The sequence below is a fragment of the Orbicella faveolata genome, unplaced genomic scaffold (assembly GCF_042242905.1).
Source record: "Orbicella faveolata isolate gen_17 unplaced genomic scaffold, um_ofav_v1 contig_1, whole genome shotgun sequence".
Lineage (NCBI taxonomy): Eukaryota > Metazoa > Cnidaria > Anthozoa > Scleractinia > Merulinidae > Orbicella > Orbicella faveolata.
Genome location: NW_028301536.1, coordinates 21,830,456 through 21,845,201, shown reverse-complemented (window position 1 = coordinate 21,845,201; position 14,746 = coordinate 21,830,456). Strand labels below are relative to the sequence as shown.

Sequence of the window (14,746 nt, the reverse complement as noted above, 5' to 3'; positions counted from 1 at the left end):
TTTAGGAATTTTAAAAATCGTGATTTCTCAAAGAAATTGTGGCATATTGCCTTTATTTTTTTCCTTATTTCTATTATTTGACATTTTAATCCAAGCTCTTCCTTGCTATGGGGCATTATATTTATCGTACAGATTGAAATTTCAGTTGTCATTTTGGAGAAGGGTCTGTTACATCTTGCGACGATACTGCTAGTGATTGATCACATGTGTGTTTCGTATTTTCCCGCATATCAAGTTTCCCAGGACATCTAAGGAAAACCATGGGAAAGCAACAAAACAATCTCCTGCATGGACTGCTTGTCAGTATAAAAACTCACAATTACATTTAGGGCTTGAAAATTGGCTGAAACGAATTCTTCGACTTTTTCTGAAAGCAATTTTCCCCTGAAAATTTTCAGGGTCGATTGAATAAAAAATTTGCCTAATGAGATGAAATTGGAAGTGGAAGTGGTCATGACTACAAAGCATGACTAATTTGTACATTCATGCTTTACACAAAAACATGTGTGTGGTTGAACCACAGATCTAAAAAAAACTACAAAGATCTATAAAACTGATTGGTTACCTTTTAGAGGTTTTAAAGTTTTTGAAAGCGATTGCATTCAGATAAACAAATGTGAGAATTTCGTGATTTAATTTAAACAAATTCCTATGAAAGGTTGCATATTAACTACATTTGGCACTGTAAATCCTGCGGTGAGGCTTATTATTTGTCTGAATGAAAGAAATTGAAAGTGTGGCATTGGTAAAAAGGTCTGTTGCAGTCTGGCTACATGACCAGGCCATCAAGAAAAAAACTAGCCAGAATATAAACTGAGAACAATTCACTGATACAGTCAAACCTCTCTAATACAGACACAGAAGGGACAGAGCAAAGTGTCCATATTAAAGAGGTATCTGTATTGGAGAGGTCGTTATGATGGCGTCATTTTTAATTCTCCACTGACAGTTTAGAGTGTTTAGTAATGAAAATCAGGCCCAGAAGTAAACATGTTCTGGTATTGGTAACGGTGAATGATAAAGTGTCAATGTTTATAAGTGAAACTGCCAACAAGGAATGGTATATACTGCAAATTATCAAAACCTGGTCTCCAGAATGTCTGTAATATAAGAGGTTAAATTTGTATGAATTTGTTCCCTAGGGCTGAGATTTAGCATCCGTTGTCCTTTTCAGAGAGGGTCCGTATTATAGAGTTTTTTTTAGAGGAAATGTATGAGAATTTTGTCTGTACATAAGAAACTGTCCGCAGTAGAGAGGTGTCCGTATGGAGAGGTTCGACTGTATCTTTTTCCTAATTTTAATTGATTGAGCAACTTTTAAGTATGAAAGTCATAAGACTACATGTACATAGCAAGCCAATAAAATTCCACTGTGTACTGTAGAGTAAAATCACTGTAGTATTGCTTCATACCTAGTACAGTGTATGTAACCTAGAATTAGGATCTAACTCACATCAGTATTATTTGAGTAATAGAGCAATAGCTATCTATTATTTCTGTTTTTTAAGTTACCAACATTAGCTTTCCTGCCCACCCACTTCCACAGCAGTTATGAATTTTTCATTGTATCTTGTGTGTTCATAATCTTGTTGTAATTTATGTATTTATAATTATCTTGTACTGAGCCCCTTGATGGGCCACTAGTTTTATCATAGTTTATTTCAAAGATTATTAGAGTGAATCATTTTCATGTTGTTTGTATGGGTAGGATTTAAAATAAACTGCTTGATTCGAAACACATGGTTCCAGAGTGACTTTCTACAACTAAACTGAACCATTGAAAAGCATTCAAAAGTTAGGATGGAAACTTACCAGTCAACAATTGGCAGCGATTCCTTAGAGGTCTGCAACACTTCAGACTTTTGCTTTGACAGAACGCAGTTCTAATCGCGTAATACATAAAAATTCGAGACCTGTGTATCTATCTATCTATCTATCGGGGGACACCAATTTGCCCCCCCCCCCCCCAAAAAAAAATCTTCAGGGGCGAATGACGTCATGTCCATGCTTGTCGCATCTCCATGTGTTTATCTGCTGTTACTGGCAAGTTGCGTGTTTGAAGTTTGAAGTTAGAGTTATAGCGTTAAATGACCTTGAAGCTAAGATTTATCGATGTCTTCACGAAATAGGTACGACTTTTGGGAAAAACACAAAGGTGCAGTTTGGCTGCCTGTTGTCTACCGCCTTGTCATCGACCATAGTTAACTATGCTTCAACCAAAAACCAACACTGCTTGGTGCGGAGTAAATCGATAGAGGAAATGTGTCGTTTCACTTTGCTGGCTTTGATTTCTGTGTGCAAAGTATATTACTTTAACTTACCGAGTTGTGTAGCTCTGCAGATGGCCATGATTCGTGGTTATAGAACCATCTTACTGAGTTGTCCAGCTTGTTATACCGGGTTAAATGAATGGAAACAGAAGCCACGCATTTAACTAGAGAATGTGGGATTGTAAACAAACACCTAGAAAGAATGTTCAGCTAGTTAAACGGCTTAGTGAATAACAGTTTATTTATTTTACATGGATGTAAATGATTATGTTGTTCTGGTCCCCTTTAGTCTCAGGTCATTGAAAGTAAATTAAAAATAACAAACAAAACTTGGCATAGACGCAGAGCCTAAATTATGAAATTGTGCAAACCAAACTGAATTTCCCTTGGGGCAAGCGAGAAGATTTTCGTGAACGCAAATCGAATGGGAGCTTTAAAATTGTGTACGGGCCAGAGTTTAAGCTTGTTCTTTTGTTTACGTTTTGAATTCATGCTGAGTTTATGTCAAAACATAAAATTTTGAAGGCCTACTATTTTTGCGAGTCTACGGAAACTGGTGCCAACACGCAACAGTTTGAACAATCGGCCATCGTAGTCTATACAGGGGACCTCTTCACTGGCATGGACTTTGACACTATGATATATCTGTCTGTGGAAAACCTCAGTTGTTCATGTAAAATGTTGATTTTAGCAATAGACAGAGGTTGAAAGTCAGCTAGTTAAATCATTTCAGGTATATAAATGAAAGTGACGGTGTTGAACGCACTCATGATCTTTGATTACCACTAGTTATAGAACTATTGTTTGTATTCTTCAATGTTATTGGTTAATGAAAAAGAAAAAGATCATCAAATGTTTTGATCAGTAAACTCTTTTCCAGGTGACCCAGTTCAATATTTCAGGTTCTTTTCTTTATTTTTAAGGAAAAAGATGACGATGGTTCTGGTAGCCATGGCAGCTGGCTGGACTCGGCAATTGATAACAGGACCTGTGAATGGTGTTCTGCACCTTATGATATGAGAAATCAGCTTCCAAATTATGTCAAGGTGCCATTAAATGACTGGCATAAAGATTTATTGTTAGATCTCTGCTACTGCTTTGACTGTGTTCAGGAGTATCATAGGCTCCAGGAAGAATTGGATGATGAAAGTAAAAAGGTATTTGTGCTCCACTGTAGCATGTACATTGTATATTTACGTGGAATTTTTCTGTTGCTCTGATTGGTTAAAATATATGGATGTCAGTGACATGGTACAGTACCAATCAAAGTAAGTTACCAGTTGTCATTTTTTCGAGATGAGACTCTTGTCTCACAACACGAGATTCTTGTCTCATGAAAATTAGTGACTCAACTTTTGTTTAGTCAGGCTTCAAAACATGGTCCTTCAGTTAACACAGTATTGAAAAAGACATTTGCGAGCCAGGGATGGGCTTATGTCCATGATGTAGTAGTTTTGAGCTTTAATGCAGCTACTACGGACCGCAGACTATAAAAGAGAATCTAATAAATGTAGGTTAATGATATACTGTCTCTTTGCTGGTTCCATCATTCAAACATACAGATAACAAAACACAAGTTCATTTTTATCAGTGCAGTGTAAAATCGATATTAAATGTTATACTCTTATCCACTTTCAATTCAGATTTTGCATTTGGTTGATATTCAAAGGCTAGCAAAGACAATAACTCATGCCTTGAACAATGTAGGGGAAAGAGAGGTGTTGCAGGTATGTCTTTCTATAAACAGTAAAGATCTGGACTTTCTGAATGCAAACACACCTCAAAATGTATTAGTTTTACTGAACCTAAAAAAAGATCAATATTTATCTTATGTGCGAATCAGGAGGAGGAAAATTGAAATTCATGGGAGTCATTGTGGAATGAACTTAAGTACATTGTAAATGTAACTAGGGATACCAGGGTTTTCATTAATTATTCAAGTAGAGGGGCATCTGGTATAAAGTAAGTAAGTATTGAATTAGTTGCAGGCCAAAGGCCCGAGCACGTAGGGGGGTCCAGGGGCATGGGGCATGCTCCTCCAGAAAATTTTGAAAAATTGAACTCCCAGGTATGCATTTTCCTTGATTCTGGGAGGGAAATTCTCATTTTGTTGTTAGTCCTCATTTACACTATTCTACTAGAATTAAACAGTGCTAGACATAACAGAATCACTTGCTAAAAGTAATGCGTTACACATTCCATTTTGGTTTTATTCTCTGGTGCTCACCTTTGAGTTGCACGCGCAAGCAGCAAAGAGCAAAGCGATCCGGCTTTGAGTCACACCCGGGAGTCACACGCGCGAGTGGTAAAGAACAAAGCGATCTGGTGGGAAAGAGTCTGGAGAAGAGGCGTCAAGAAAGTGAGCCTGCCTTGATCTCTGTATTTTTTTCATTTCTGCTTCGTCTGAGCGAAGTGAAATACCATTGGTCGAAAAGCGGAAAAGGCGAGAAAACTCAATCTATTATGTTTGATGAGGAGCGATTAAATCCCCATGGAGTCGGTAATTTACTTCACGATAAAAAACAAGTCATCCACATTTAGAGTCAGAGGAAGAGTTGAGTGTGCGTATTACTGATGTTTTAACAAAGTTCCAGTCTATTTCTGGTTAAACTTCAAACTAAAGAGGGAGCGGGAAATAGCAGTTGAAAGTATGTTAATGAAACAAGACATACTTGTCGTGTTGCCGACTGCATATGGGAAGAATTAAATAATTATTACAAACATACGTGATTACAAGCGGGCAATGAAACAATACGAAGGCGCTTGCCCGTTTACCAGCATCGTCAAAGACCAGATTGCCAAAGCAAGATCACTTGGAATCCAGTGTGTGGCTTTAGTAGACATAAACTTTGACAGGTTTTCTTTGGCAAAACTTTACCAACAATGGATATCTCACCTACATGTTGTTATGAAAAAGATTTACAATTTTCCCAAGAAATCTGAGCTGCCAAAGTTCATACTTTCGGTGAATGTTAATTGACTCTGTGGTTTCCAGGGTGGAAATAAAATATTTGCAGAGATCAGAGCAGGCTCTGATTCTGGTTAAATTTCAAACACGCATGTCACATGCAAGAGTTATGTAACAGCAAAGGCTCTTCACAGGGGAAAGGCCAGATGAACACAAAGTGCTACCACCAAAAAACATTTTTCTCGCAAAAGAAAATGATGCGAGGTAATTGACAAAAAAGGGTTTTTAAAGGTAATATTCAACTCACAAAAAATAGTTAATTTTTATTAGAGGCTGACATGTGTATTTTTTTTTTAATTTTGTACTTAACATACTTAAAGAATCCAGGTACTCCTTTCAAAGTACATGGGTTCTGGTACCCGGGTCCTGGCTTCTAATCTCAACCCTGAGATCCAGGTTTCTTGATTTACTTTTTTACTGTTTATGAACTGCTTTTTTGGTGAATTCCACAGTGTAGGAAAATTCTTTTACAGATAGCACACACACACACACAAAAGTAATTAAAAAATAGCACACATGAGTACAGTATGATCGTTGAGAATTTAGACTTAAAATATGTGAAGTGGCCTGTAACACAACACAAGTCAGTGTATGAATACTTGAGAAATTTATATTGACTTTTCATACAGGTACCTACATGTAAATGGTATGAACTGTACAATACATGGAAACTGAGATATCTGTGACAAAAATTCCAATGAACTTGTCATCTTCGAACAGAAAGTATGGTTTCTTGCATTGTCAAAATGTTGTGCAGATGTTTCCTCAAATTCCCATCATTAAGTCTCATTGGTACTGGAAAAAACCAAGAGCACTATGGAAAATTCGATTGGATCTATTTGTTGTCATACTTTTTATTTGTCTACTCAGAACTCATCATTACTGTTATGAGATTGGTCCCTTAGTCACTTGTCTGTAACCAGCATTGATCTTCATTTGGGCATACAAGCATTAATTTTCAATTGTTCTTTGATTGAAGGATATTGCAACTCATCTCCAAGTTCCCCTCCTGGAAATCTTAAAATTCCCTTATCTTTTACATCATAAACAACTGGCAGACCTATTTACAGGAGGACTTAGAGCTTTGAATGTGTGCGGCTGTCCCCTAAAACTGGAAGACCTTGAAGAAAAGTTACCTGGCACTTACTTGCTGTTGGTCCATCATGACCCAGAGGTACATTGTACAAGACAGTCTTTGTTATATTTAGCATAAAATGTATCCCTCTGATGGTAGACACAATGATTGAGAATGCAAAGTGCATCACTGGGCCTATGCTCCACAACTTTGGAAAGTTATGGGTGATATCTGTTCTCAAAATGTTGAAAAAGAATATTGGATGCAACCCTTGAGTACATGTAGAAAGTAATTTAACTGTTACTGCTTTCTCCAGGTACGTGGCTGGGCAGTTAGCAGTGTGAGGGGCCAGGGTCTCATAAATCAAGACGACTATGATGTCCTAAAGCAGGTGATCGGGTGGATGATTGAAGTGGTGGAGTTTAATTTGTTTGAGAACTCTGATCTTGTGGCATCAGAGAGCAAACCTTTTGAATTCATGAGCCTGCCTACTCATATCTTCATTAAACTGACCATTAAAGAGTACTGGCTTAGTTTGTTTGTGCTGTTGCGGCAAATGGATGTGGAGACAATGCAGTCATGTTTTATGAGCTTTACTGGACACCATGAGTTTTTGAATATAATTGTGTTACCTATGGAAAATCAAGAACACATGGAAGGTATTTTGTTTATCAGGTTTTGACCTTTTCAATAACAATTTTTATGTACAGCTCTGTGAAATATGACCAGCCTACTTTCTAAAAGTATTACAGGAGTTTTACAGGGAAGGTTAGGCATAATAGGAAACCATAGCAATGGTACAACCTTGAAAACACCCTTTATTTTGGATTTAAGTGCTTGCAACTCTAAGACAAATTCAGGGATTCCCATTTTTATTATCAAATTGTGATCAGCAATGCATGTTAAGAAAGAATTTTTTGCAAAGTTTAAAACACATATTAAGTAGAGGGAATAAGCCATCTCAAATTTTTGAAAACTTAAGTGCCTAGTATCTTGTTCAATTTGTAAGTAGCTATACATCTAACAATATCATTCTAGGATTCCCTTTTCAATTCTTAGTTTTAAGTGCACTTTATCCACAGATGATGATGGAGCTTTTTGGCCAAGGTTACAGTGCTTCATAGTCTTGCTTGAGAGACTTGGAATCAGAAATATCTGGCAGATCTCAGTTCACAAACCTGATCAACTGTTTACAATTATAACTCAAAACTATTCCTTCCATAATGCTGTTATGCACTGGCAAAACAATGAAGATGGAGAGGCCTCAAGCCAAGAGATGTTTGTAGATTTGCGTGAAACCAGAACGGTTTCAGGTTCATCTGATACAAAACACTCCAGCCAATTTTATAAAACTGCACTGGCTTGGTTCCAGCCTTTTGTTCAGTCTGTTCTTGATTTTGACTCCTGTAATGACTGCCTGTCACTTGTAATTACTTATCTTCACAATCTGGCAGGTAAGTTTCATTACCAATAGCATGGTATACTGAAGCTGCTATCAGGCAGAAAGTTCTGGTCAAAAGTAATTTCACAACTTCTTGCAAAACATTTAGTAATACCAATTATCAGTATGTCTATATAAAGACTCTCTGTCAAACAGCATGCATTGTGTGCTGCGACTCGAATTTCCTTTGGTACAAAAACCTTCGTTTCAAAGTGTCTTATAGTAGCTATTTCAATATGTGATAATCTTAGCAATCTAACTTGATTTTCAAACAGGTATCATTCTTCATCATCAGTTTCAATTTCACTTTCTTGGGTAGGGTGATTATTTTAGGAGAAAAATTGGTAGTAAATTATCTGGTACAATTTGAGAAGCTAAACAATGGCCGGTACAATGTGATTTACTAAGAACCCCTGTGGAAGGTTTGGACCATACAAGCTCTTAAGAGAAAATCTCTCTGGGATCGGTGGAGAAACAGTAGGGAAGACACAAGAAAAAATACTCCCATCGGCTCAAGTGAATGACAGAATTTGGTTGTATTTTCCTTCGTATTGCTATCATTGCCCGGTGTCATTGCTAGCCTTCAGAAAAGCTATTGCATTGCTTTGTAGATTTATCCAATGTTAAGTCACCTGCGGTGAGGCTTCTTGAAATTTATTTGTTGATAAATAGTGTTTTCTCTGCTGCATTTATTCCTGGAGAAGAAAACCTTTCTTGCAAAAAAGGCAAACTGAAAACATTTTAGTATCTGTACATGACCAGTTATCAATAATAACTCTGTATGGATTCCAAAGCTTGCCAAAGCACATAATGAACTCACCAACAAAAGAAAAATGTCTGTTCATTGCCCTTATTCTATGTCATGACTGAGACAGTATTCTAAGCAAAGAAAGTGCTTTATAGTCTGTTTATAGATATACTTATGAAAGAAAATAAAAAAGTAAATTTATTTTGTGGAGTTGTTTCAATTCGCAGCATGGTGCCTATGGGGGCAGGAACTTTTTAGGGGACATTTGTCACCTCATGACGCGAGGCCAGAATTTCAAAATACAGTAGTTCTAAATCAAATGGCATTTAAAGCAAACATATACCAGTTTTACCAGTAAATTATATTTGAGGCCACTGAATGCCCCAAATCCTTCTGATTTTCTGACGCTGTCTTCAGTGACAGAATCAAAACAAAAACAAATGCTTGCAATGCATGCCGTTTGAGAGAGAGTTTTTAACCATAATTATAATAATAAATTCAGCAAAGTTGCTTTTCAAGTAGCTCTGGCCTAAAAACAGAGGCAAGGTTTATTTTGGATGTGTGATTGGAGACTTGTAAAATAACTCTAAGTTCAGGCTTGATTACCATTCTCTGTTCACAGAAGGAGCCCACCCCACACTCAGATATGACTTTGACAAATGAACGTTTGTGAAAGGTGCTTACAAGCAATGTACAAGCTATTTATTGTTACATTCTACGTGTAACTGTAACATACAGATTACAGGTTTGGAGTGTAAAAGTGCACGTGCGGTATATTTTTATAGCCCTTTTCATGGTTATTTTTTTTTCTTATTTGCTCGGTAATGCAATCCAATGCGAATGGGAGGCAATCTAGGGTAACTAACTTTTGTAGTTCTGCCCACAATTCCCCTGCATCCATGAAACATAATAAAAAAGAAAAGTTAACCATGAAATAGGCTACAATATGAGGTCTATAAATTTTCTCAATTCCACTGCAGGTGGTTGTTCCAGTGAAAATACCTTCAAGTCAGATGTGCAGTCTGTATTATTAAGCATCATTCATGAACTGTTGGTTAAAAGGAAGTTTGAGCTCCTGGTGCCCACAGTTCATGTTTGGTCCATTGATGTGGTGGATGTGGTAATTTTTGAGTTGGGGGACAAAAAGGTAACAAAAAATGCCAGGTCTTTTATCTCTCCAGCTGAATATTGTTGATCTGAAATTTAAAAAAGGTAGCCTAAGTCTTCAGTTATAAAAACACAAGTCATGTACTTGTGGCTTTTGTTAAAGTTAAATTTGTACCCTAAGTATTGTGATTGTTTTTCATTTTTCTGATTATCCCAGCATCATTTCCCTACTACTAGAAGCTAAAACACTTGGGGCCAAATCATTCACTCGCCAGCCTCACTTTGGCCAGTCAAGCCTGTTCCTTAGCCTTACATTCCAACTGCCTTTTTACATTGAAGTAGTTACCTCTTTTCATCAAGGTGCAGCACTGACCCATAACATGGAAATTGGAGAATTGTTCTCTTGTTTCAGGTGCCATTAGAGAGTATGGATATTTTAAGAGTGAAAAGACAAATGTGTTCCAAACAATTCTGAAAATTTAGTGTAGAGTTTCTGTGCCTCTACTGCCTCTACTGCCTCCATGTAGCACTGTAAGTACTGTGCTGTCCTGCGCTACTCTACTCCTAATCTTTACTCCTAATCTGCTCTACACTCCACTCCACTCAGCTCCACTCCACTCCACTCAGCTCCACTCCACTCCACTCAGCTCCACTCCACTCCACTCAGCTCCACTCCACTCCACTCCACTCCACTCCACTCATCTCATCTCCACTCCACTCAATTCCACTCCACTCCACTCAGCTCAGCTCCACTCCACTCCATTCTGCTCCGCTCCACTCCACTCCACTCCGCTCCACTCCACTCCACTCCACTCTACTCTACTCTACTCTACTCTACTCTATTCCATGTGATCTACTAATGTACTCTACTCTACTTTATATGGTACTGTTCTACTCTACTGTTCTACTCTACTGTACATGGAGGCGTAGAGGTCGTACAGGAGCCGAAAAACTCTACGCTAATTTTCCAGAATTTTTTGTGCTGGGTATATAAAAAGGAAAGATCCATTGTGCTAACAATAAAAGACACATTGCTTAGCTGCTACATGTAACTCTGAAAATTCATGTTAGATTGTTGAAGTTACCCGAAGGCTGCTTCAGCATCTGCTAAAGGATAGTCATCGTCGAGGAAATAGGCAAGCGCTCAAGCACTGGCAAAAGTTTAGTTTGCCAGGACCCAAGCAACTATCAACAGAAGATCAACACGAGATTATTTCACTCCTGGTGCAAAGTTTTGAGGTACCAGTGATGTCTTGACCATTAATTACATATCCATACTTATAACTAGATATTCATGTCACTAATGTAGTGTGCATAATTCACCAAAATAGGTATTGTGGTATATTTTTATCATTTTAGTCCAGCATTACATACTCTTACTTTTGTTCAACTGTGACCGAAAATATGGCTGAAAAATTGTGCATGCATGCCCTAATATGGCCAGAAAGTGGGCTATTGTTAGAGGTTGCTAGGCAACCCATACTATGCTTGCAGTGGAAGAAAAAAACGTGCAGAAACTGGCATCCCTTAGGCAGTTGGAAGGGGGTGATTAGGAGTCTGGCCCTCAAATTGTTCATGGTGGCTCCAACCTTGTTGACTGTAAGTCAACTGCAAGAATATCCCTATTGTGTTATATTGTTTTTTCTCTTGGGAAGGGGATACCACTCTTGTAATATATTCTGTTTTCTCTTGGTAGAGGGATACCCCTATTGTGATATACACTTTTGTGTCACTCTTGTATCCTGTAGGCTCAGCATAACTCTGCTTTTCAAGTTACCCTTTCAAGTCACAGCTCTAAAGCTCCAGTCGTTGGCTCCAGTTGCAGTACTAAAGCTTCACTAGTTCTCCCAAATAGCAGCTCTAAAGCTACAGTGAGTTTCAGTACTCCAGTAGGTTTCAGCACTAAAGCTCCAATGGCTCACTCAAGGCATGGCGCTAAAGTTGAATGGCTATCAAAGCCCAAGGATGAAATGGATTCGAAAACATCCCATCAGTCTAGTCTACAAACACAGCAGATCTTGCCTGTAAAGAAAGTGAAAGTAGAAAAGTCACTAAGTGTGGGTGATACTGATTGTTTAGGATCAGAAAGTCATGGCAAAGCCCCACATGGCAAGCTTCGATTGTGTGAAGAGCCTGGCCCTAGTACACATTCGACTAGTTCTGAGGATGAAGAAACAGGGTTCTGGGCTTACAAGAAAAGGGACAAGAAGCCTAAGCGCCCCTCTGGGAAAGTCAGAATGTAAGTGTGCTGGTTTTTGTGTCCAAAGTCAGTTTTCTGTTTTAAATGTAGTTTACCTGTACTTTATTATAACTCTCCGACACTCCATGTGCAGTGATGTGTCAATTTTATGGGCCATGTTCTGCAGTATGACCCACCTGCTCTAATGCGTGACCTGAAATGTTCTCTTATCTTCAGAGTGAGAGAACATAAACATCCTATCAACCTCATTTCCTCGTTTCATACACAGATCACTGATTTTTTCACTCTATTACTGCTCCAATATTTTCTTAGTATTGTACTGAGCACTGTCTTGAATGGTCCCATGTAGTTTTCTTGTAGTGAAAATGAAAGTTCAAGATTCCTTCAATCTGTTTTCATGTTTTTCTTGGCTCTTCCAAAGAGTAATTCACATTTAACAGAAAAGTCATATTGGTGGCTTCTCTGCTGCATTTTGAAGGTTTGTCCTTGGTTAGGATAACGTAAGTATTCACTTTTGTTCATTACGTCAGTCACGTTGGACAATCCTTTGTTCAAGGGTTTTAAGCCTCAAAATTCTGAAGCATGTTGTTAATTTAATCAATGAAGTCCAATGTTGTGAGAAGCCTTTTCCTCCATTTTTTTTTATTTGTTCAGATCTAAAAGCTCTCTAAGGTTGAAGGGTATCCCTATTCATGCAAAACTCCAACTAGAAGACTGTAAGACATCTGTTTGGAAAGTGAAGAGTGAAACTAGCATCGGACAGAGAGCATATCAAGGAACAACTCAGCCAAAGAAGAGGCAAAGAGCAAGGAAGTCAGCTTTCATGATAAAGAAACATACACCTATTCAGCAGAATTCTGGTGAGTTGGAAAACGTGTCATACATTTAACAATAGGGTGTCCTCCCTTTCGTTGAAGAAAGAAGGTTGCTATGAAGGCTTTACAAAGCCTGTCTTGAAAAACATTCACATAAATAGATTTCTTTGTCCCAAGCACACTGAACTAGTTAAGTTAAGTTATGGTTAGTTCTATGACGGAAAGTTAAACTTGCTTTGATTGTAAGGTGCAACATTAGACGATCCAATAGTGCTATCTGATGATGATGATGATGATGATGATGATGAAGGTGCAACAGAACTACCTGAACAGAGAGAGCCAACTTCTACAAGAGATAAAAGTGCTGGAATCCTGGATGATTATGTATATTATAGTAGCAATGAAAATCATGAAGTTACTCTTCTGCAACTGAGGGATGAATACGAGTCACCTCCAAGAGCAGTTGAGACTAGCTCAACAGTTCAGGATACAGGTGCTAGCAGATTGCTGGGTAACTTCTCTAGCTGTAGCGAGCCAAATAGCTCAGATGAAGAGCTTTTCACTTCTTACATGGAAAGCAAAAACAAAAACAAAAACTTAACATCGGTGGAGCCATCAGAACAGTACAGTGTTTCTCAAATCAAGACTGAAAAGACTGATTTCAACACTGCCTATTCTACTTCCTTAAGAGATGTCTTGCATGAAAGTAGTGATATGATGGACTATGACAGTGAAAGTGATGATTTTGCCCTTCTGGAGGCTAGAACGTTAGCGTCTTGTGCAAAAACAAGACCTGTTTCTGGGATTCAAAGGGAAACTGTTAGTAATTCATCAGGGAAAGCAGATCTCTCTAGTGACTCTGATGACGAGTCTCTTTCATCTGCTGCAGCACAAAGGGCCTCGAGGTCAACAAATCTGAAGACATCAACAAGTGTTGTTGCTTCCAAGGTTAAGAATGAAGAGATTGTGCCTGAAAGTAAGACTCCTTCATTTGGTGAGGTCACCAATACAACATCAGCACATAAAACAGATTTTCCTCGGATAGAAACTGAAGCTGAATGTAGCAATTCTTTATTTACCGATGGAAATGAGATTACTCGTGAAGTTGATTATTGTATTGATGAGAATTCAGATGTAGAGAACTATGAAATGGAAATTCAAACTGTCAAATCCGAACCTGCAGAAGAGGGAGAAGACAGATTGTCTTTATCTAGTATTAGTAAACAAGTTGAAAATGCGCACTTCATTGATGATGGTATTAACTTGTGGGATGACTATGGTTACAGTCAACTCGTTGTAAATTCTCAGGAAAATGCTCTTGCACGTGTCGAGGAAGACCTTGATGACTTGTACAGCACCCAAATCGAGAATTTGGAAGGGAATGACACCATTATGTCACGTCCAGACGCTAACGATATGGCTGTTCCAGATGAAGCCATCCCAAATGCAAAAGCCAAGAAACATGTTACATTTGCCGATGATGCAAACTCAGCCAATACAGTGGCAGGTCGCAGACCATCTGTCAGCCAAGCAGCCAACACTAAACCCACTAGAGCCCTCTCAGAAGACGAGTTATTCCGTGAGATTTTAAACTGGAAAGCAGAGCGCCTCTGCAACAAACAAAGCAATGGAAGGCCTGCTAGTCTACCTCACAACAACTTTTTGGTACATCGTGTTCCAGATTACTTTGACTCCATTGACGATTATTACAAGATATTCAAGCCTTTGTTGCTCATGGAAATCTGGGAGCAGGTATTTTCGTAAATTTGGTTTTTAGTCTAATGTAACATTTCACAAACAGCTGGTGTGTCCAATATCTAGGCAGCAGTCTGTATTCTTAACGAGGGTCGGACGATGCCATTGAATACTACTCCGTGCATTTATAATTTGTCGCACTACTGAAAAGCGAGGTAGTGTACAATCCAAGGACCCTTGGATTTAAATGAAAACGTTTCCTTCTTGAGTGCGTGCTATACTAGAAGTTGTAGTTCTAGCAGTAATTTATTGCTCTTTGTTTTCGGTACGGATACTGGTAGACATACTAGCTGGCAAACAGGCTAATATAACATTGTTTGTAAGAGAGTTATTACACATCGTGTTAATCCTTGAGGAAAACCACTGT

The 14,746-nt window shown here is 38.3% G+C and overlaps 1 protein-coding gene across 2 annotated transcripts in view; it reads left to right on the top strand.

The window, feature by feature from the left end:
* Positions 1 to 14,746, top strand: part of LOC110066427 (uncharacterized) — a 50,076-nt gene that overhangs the window by 15,082 nt on the left and 20,248 nt on the right. For both annotated transcript variants that reach the window (XM_089295549.1, XM_089295558.1), the window contains exons 2-11: positions 3,194 to 3,427; positions 3,914 to 3,997; positions 6,218 to 6,412; positions 6,630 to 6,972; positions 7,396 to 7,767; positions 9,483 to 9,649; positions 10,681 to 10,848; positions 11,358 to 11,848; positions 12,464 to 12,669; positions 12,872 to 14,376. In XM_089295549.1, coding sequence (XP_089151675.1) covers positions 3,194 to 3,427; positions 3,914 to 3,997; positions 6,218 to 6,412; positions 6,630 to 6,972; positions 7,396 to 7,767; positions 9,483 to 9,649; positions 10,681 to 10,848; positions 11,358 to 11,848; positions 12,464 to 12,669; positions 12,872 to 14,376 — 3,765 coding nt within the window. The remainder of the gene's footprint in view (positions 1 to 3,193; positions 3,428 to 3,913; positions 3,998 to 6,217; positions 6,413 to 6,629; positions 6,973 to 7,395; positions 7,768 to 9,482; positions 9,650 to 10,680; positions 10,849 to 11,357; positions 11,849 to 12,463; positions 12,670 to 12,871; positions 14,377 to 14,746) is intronic.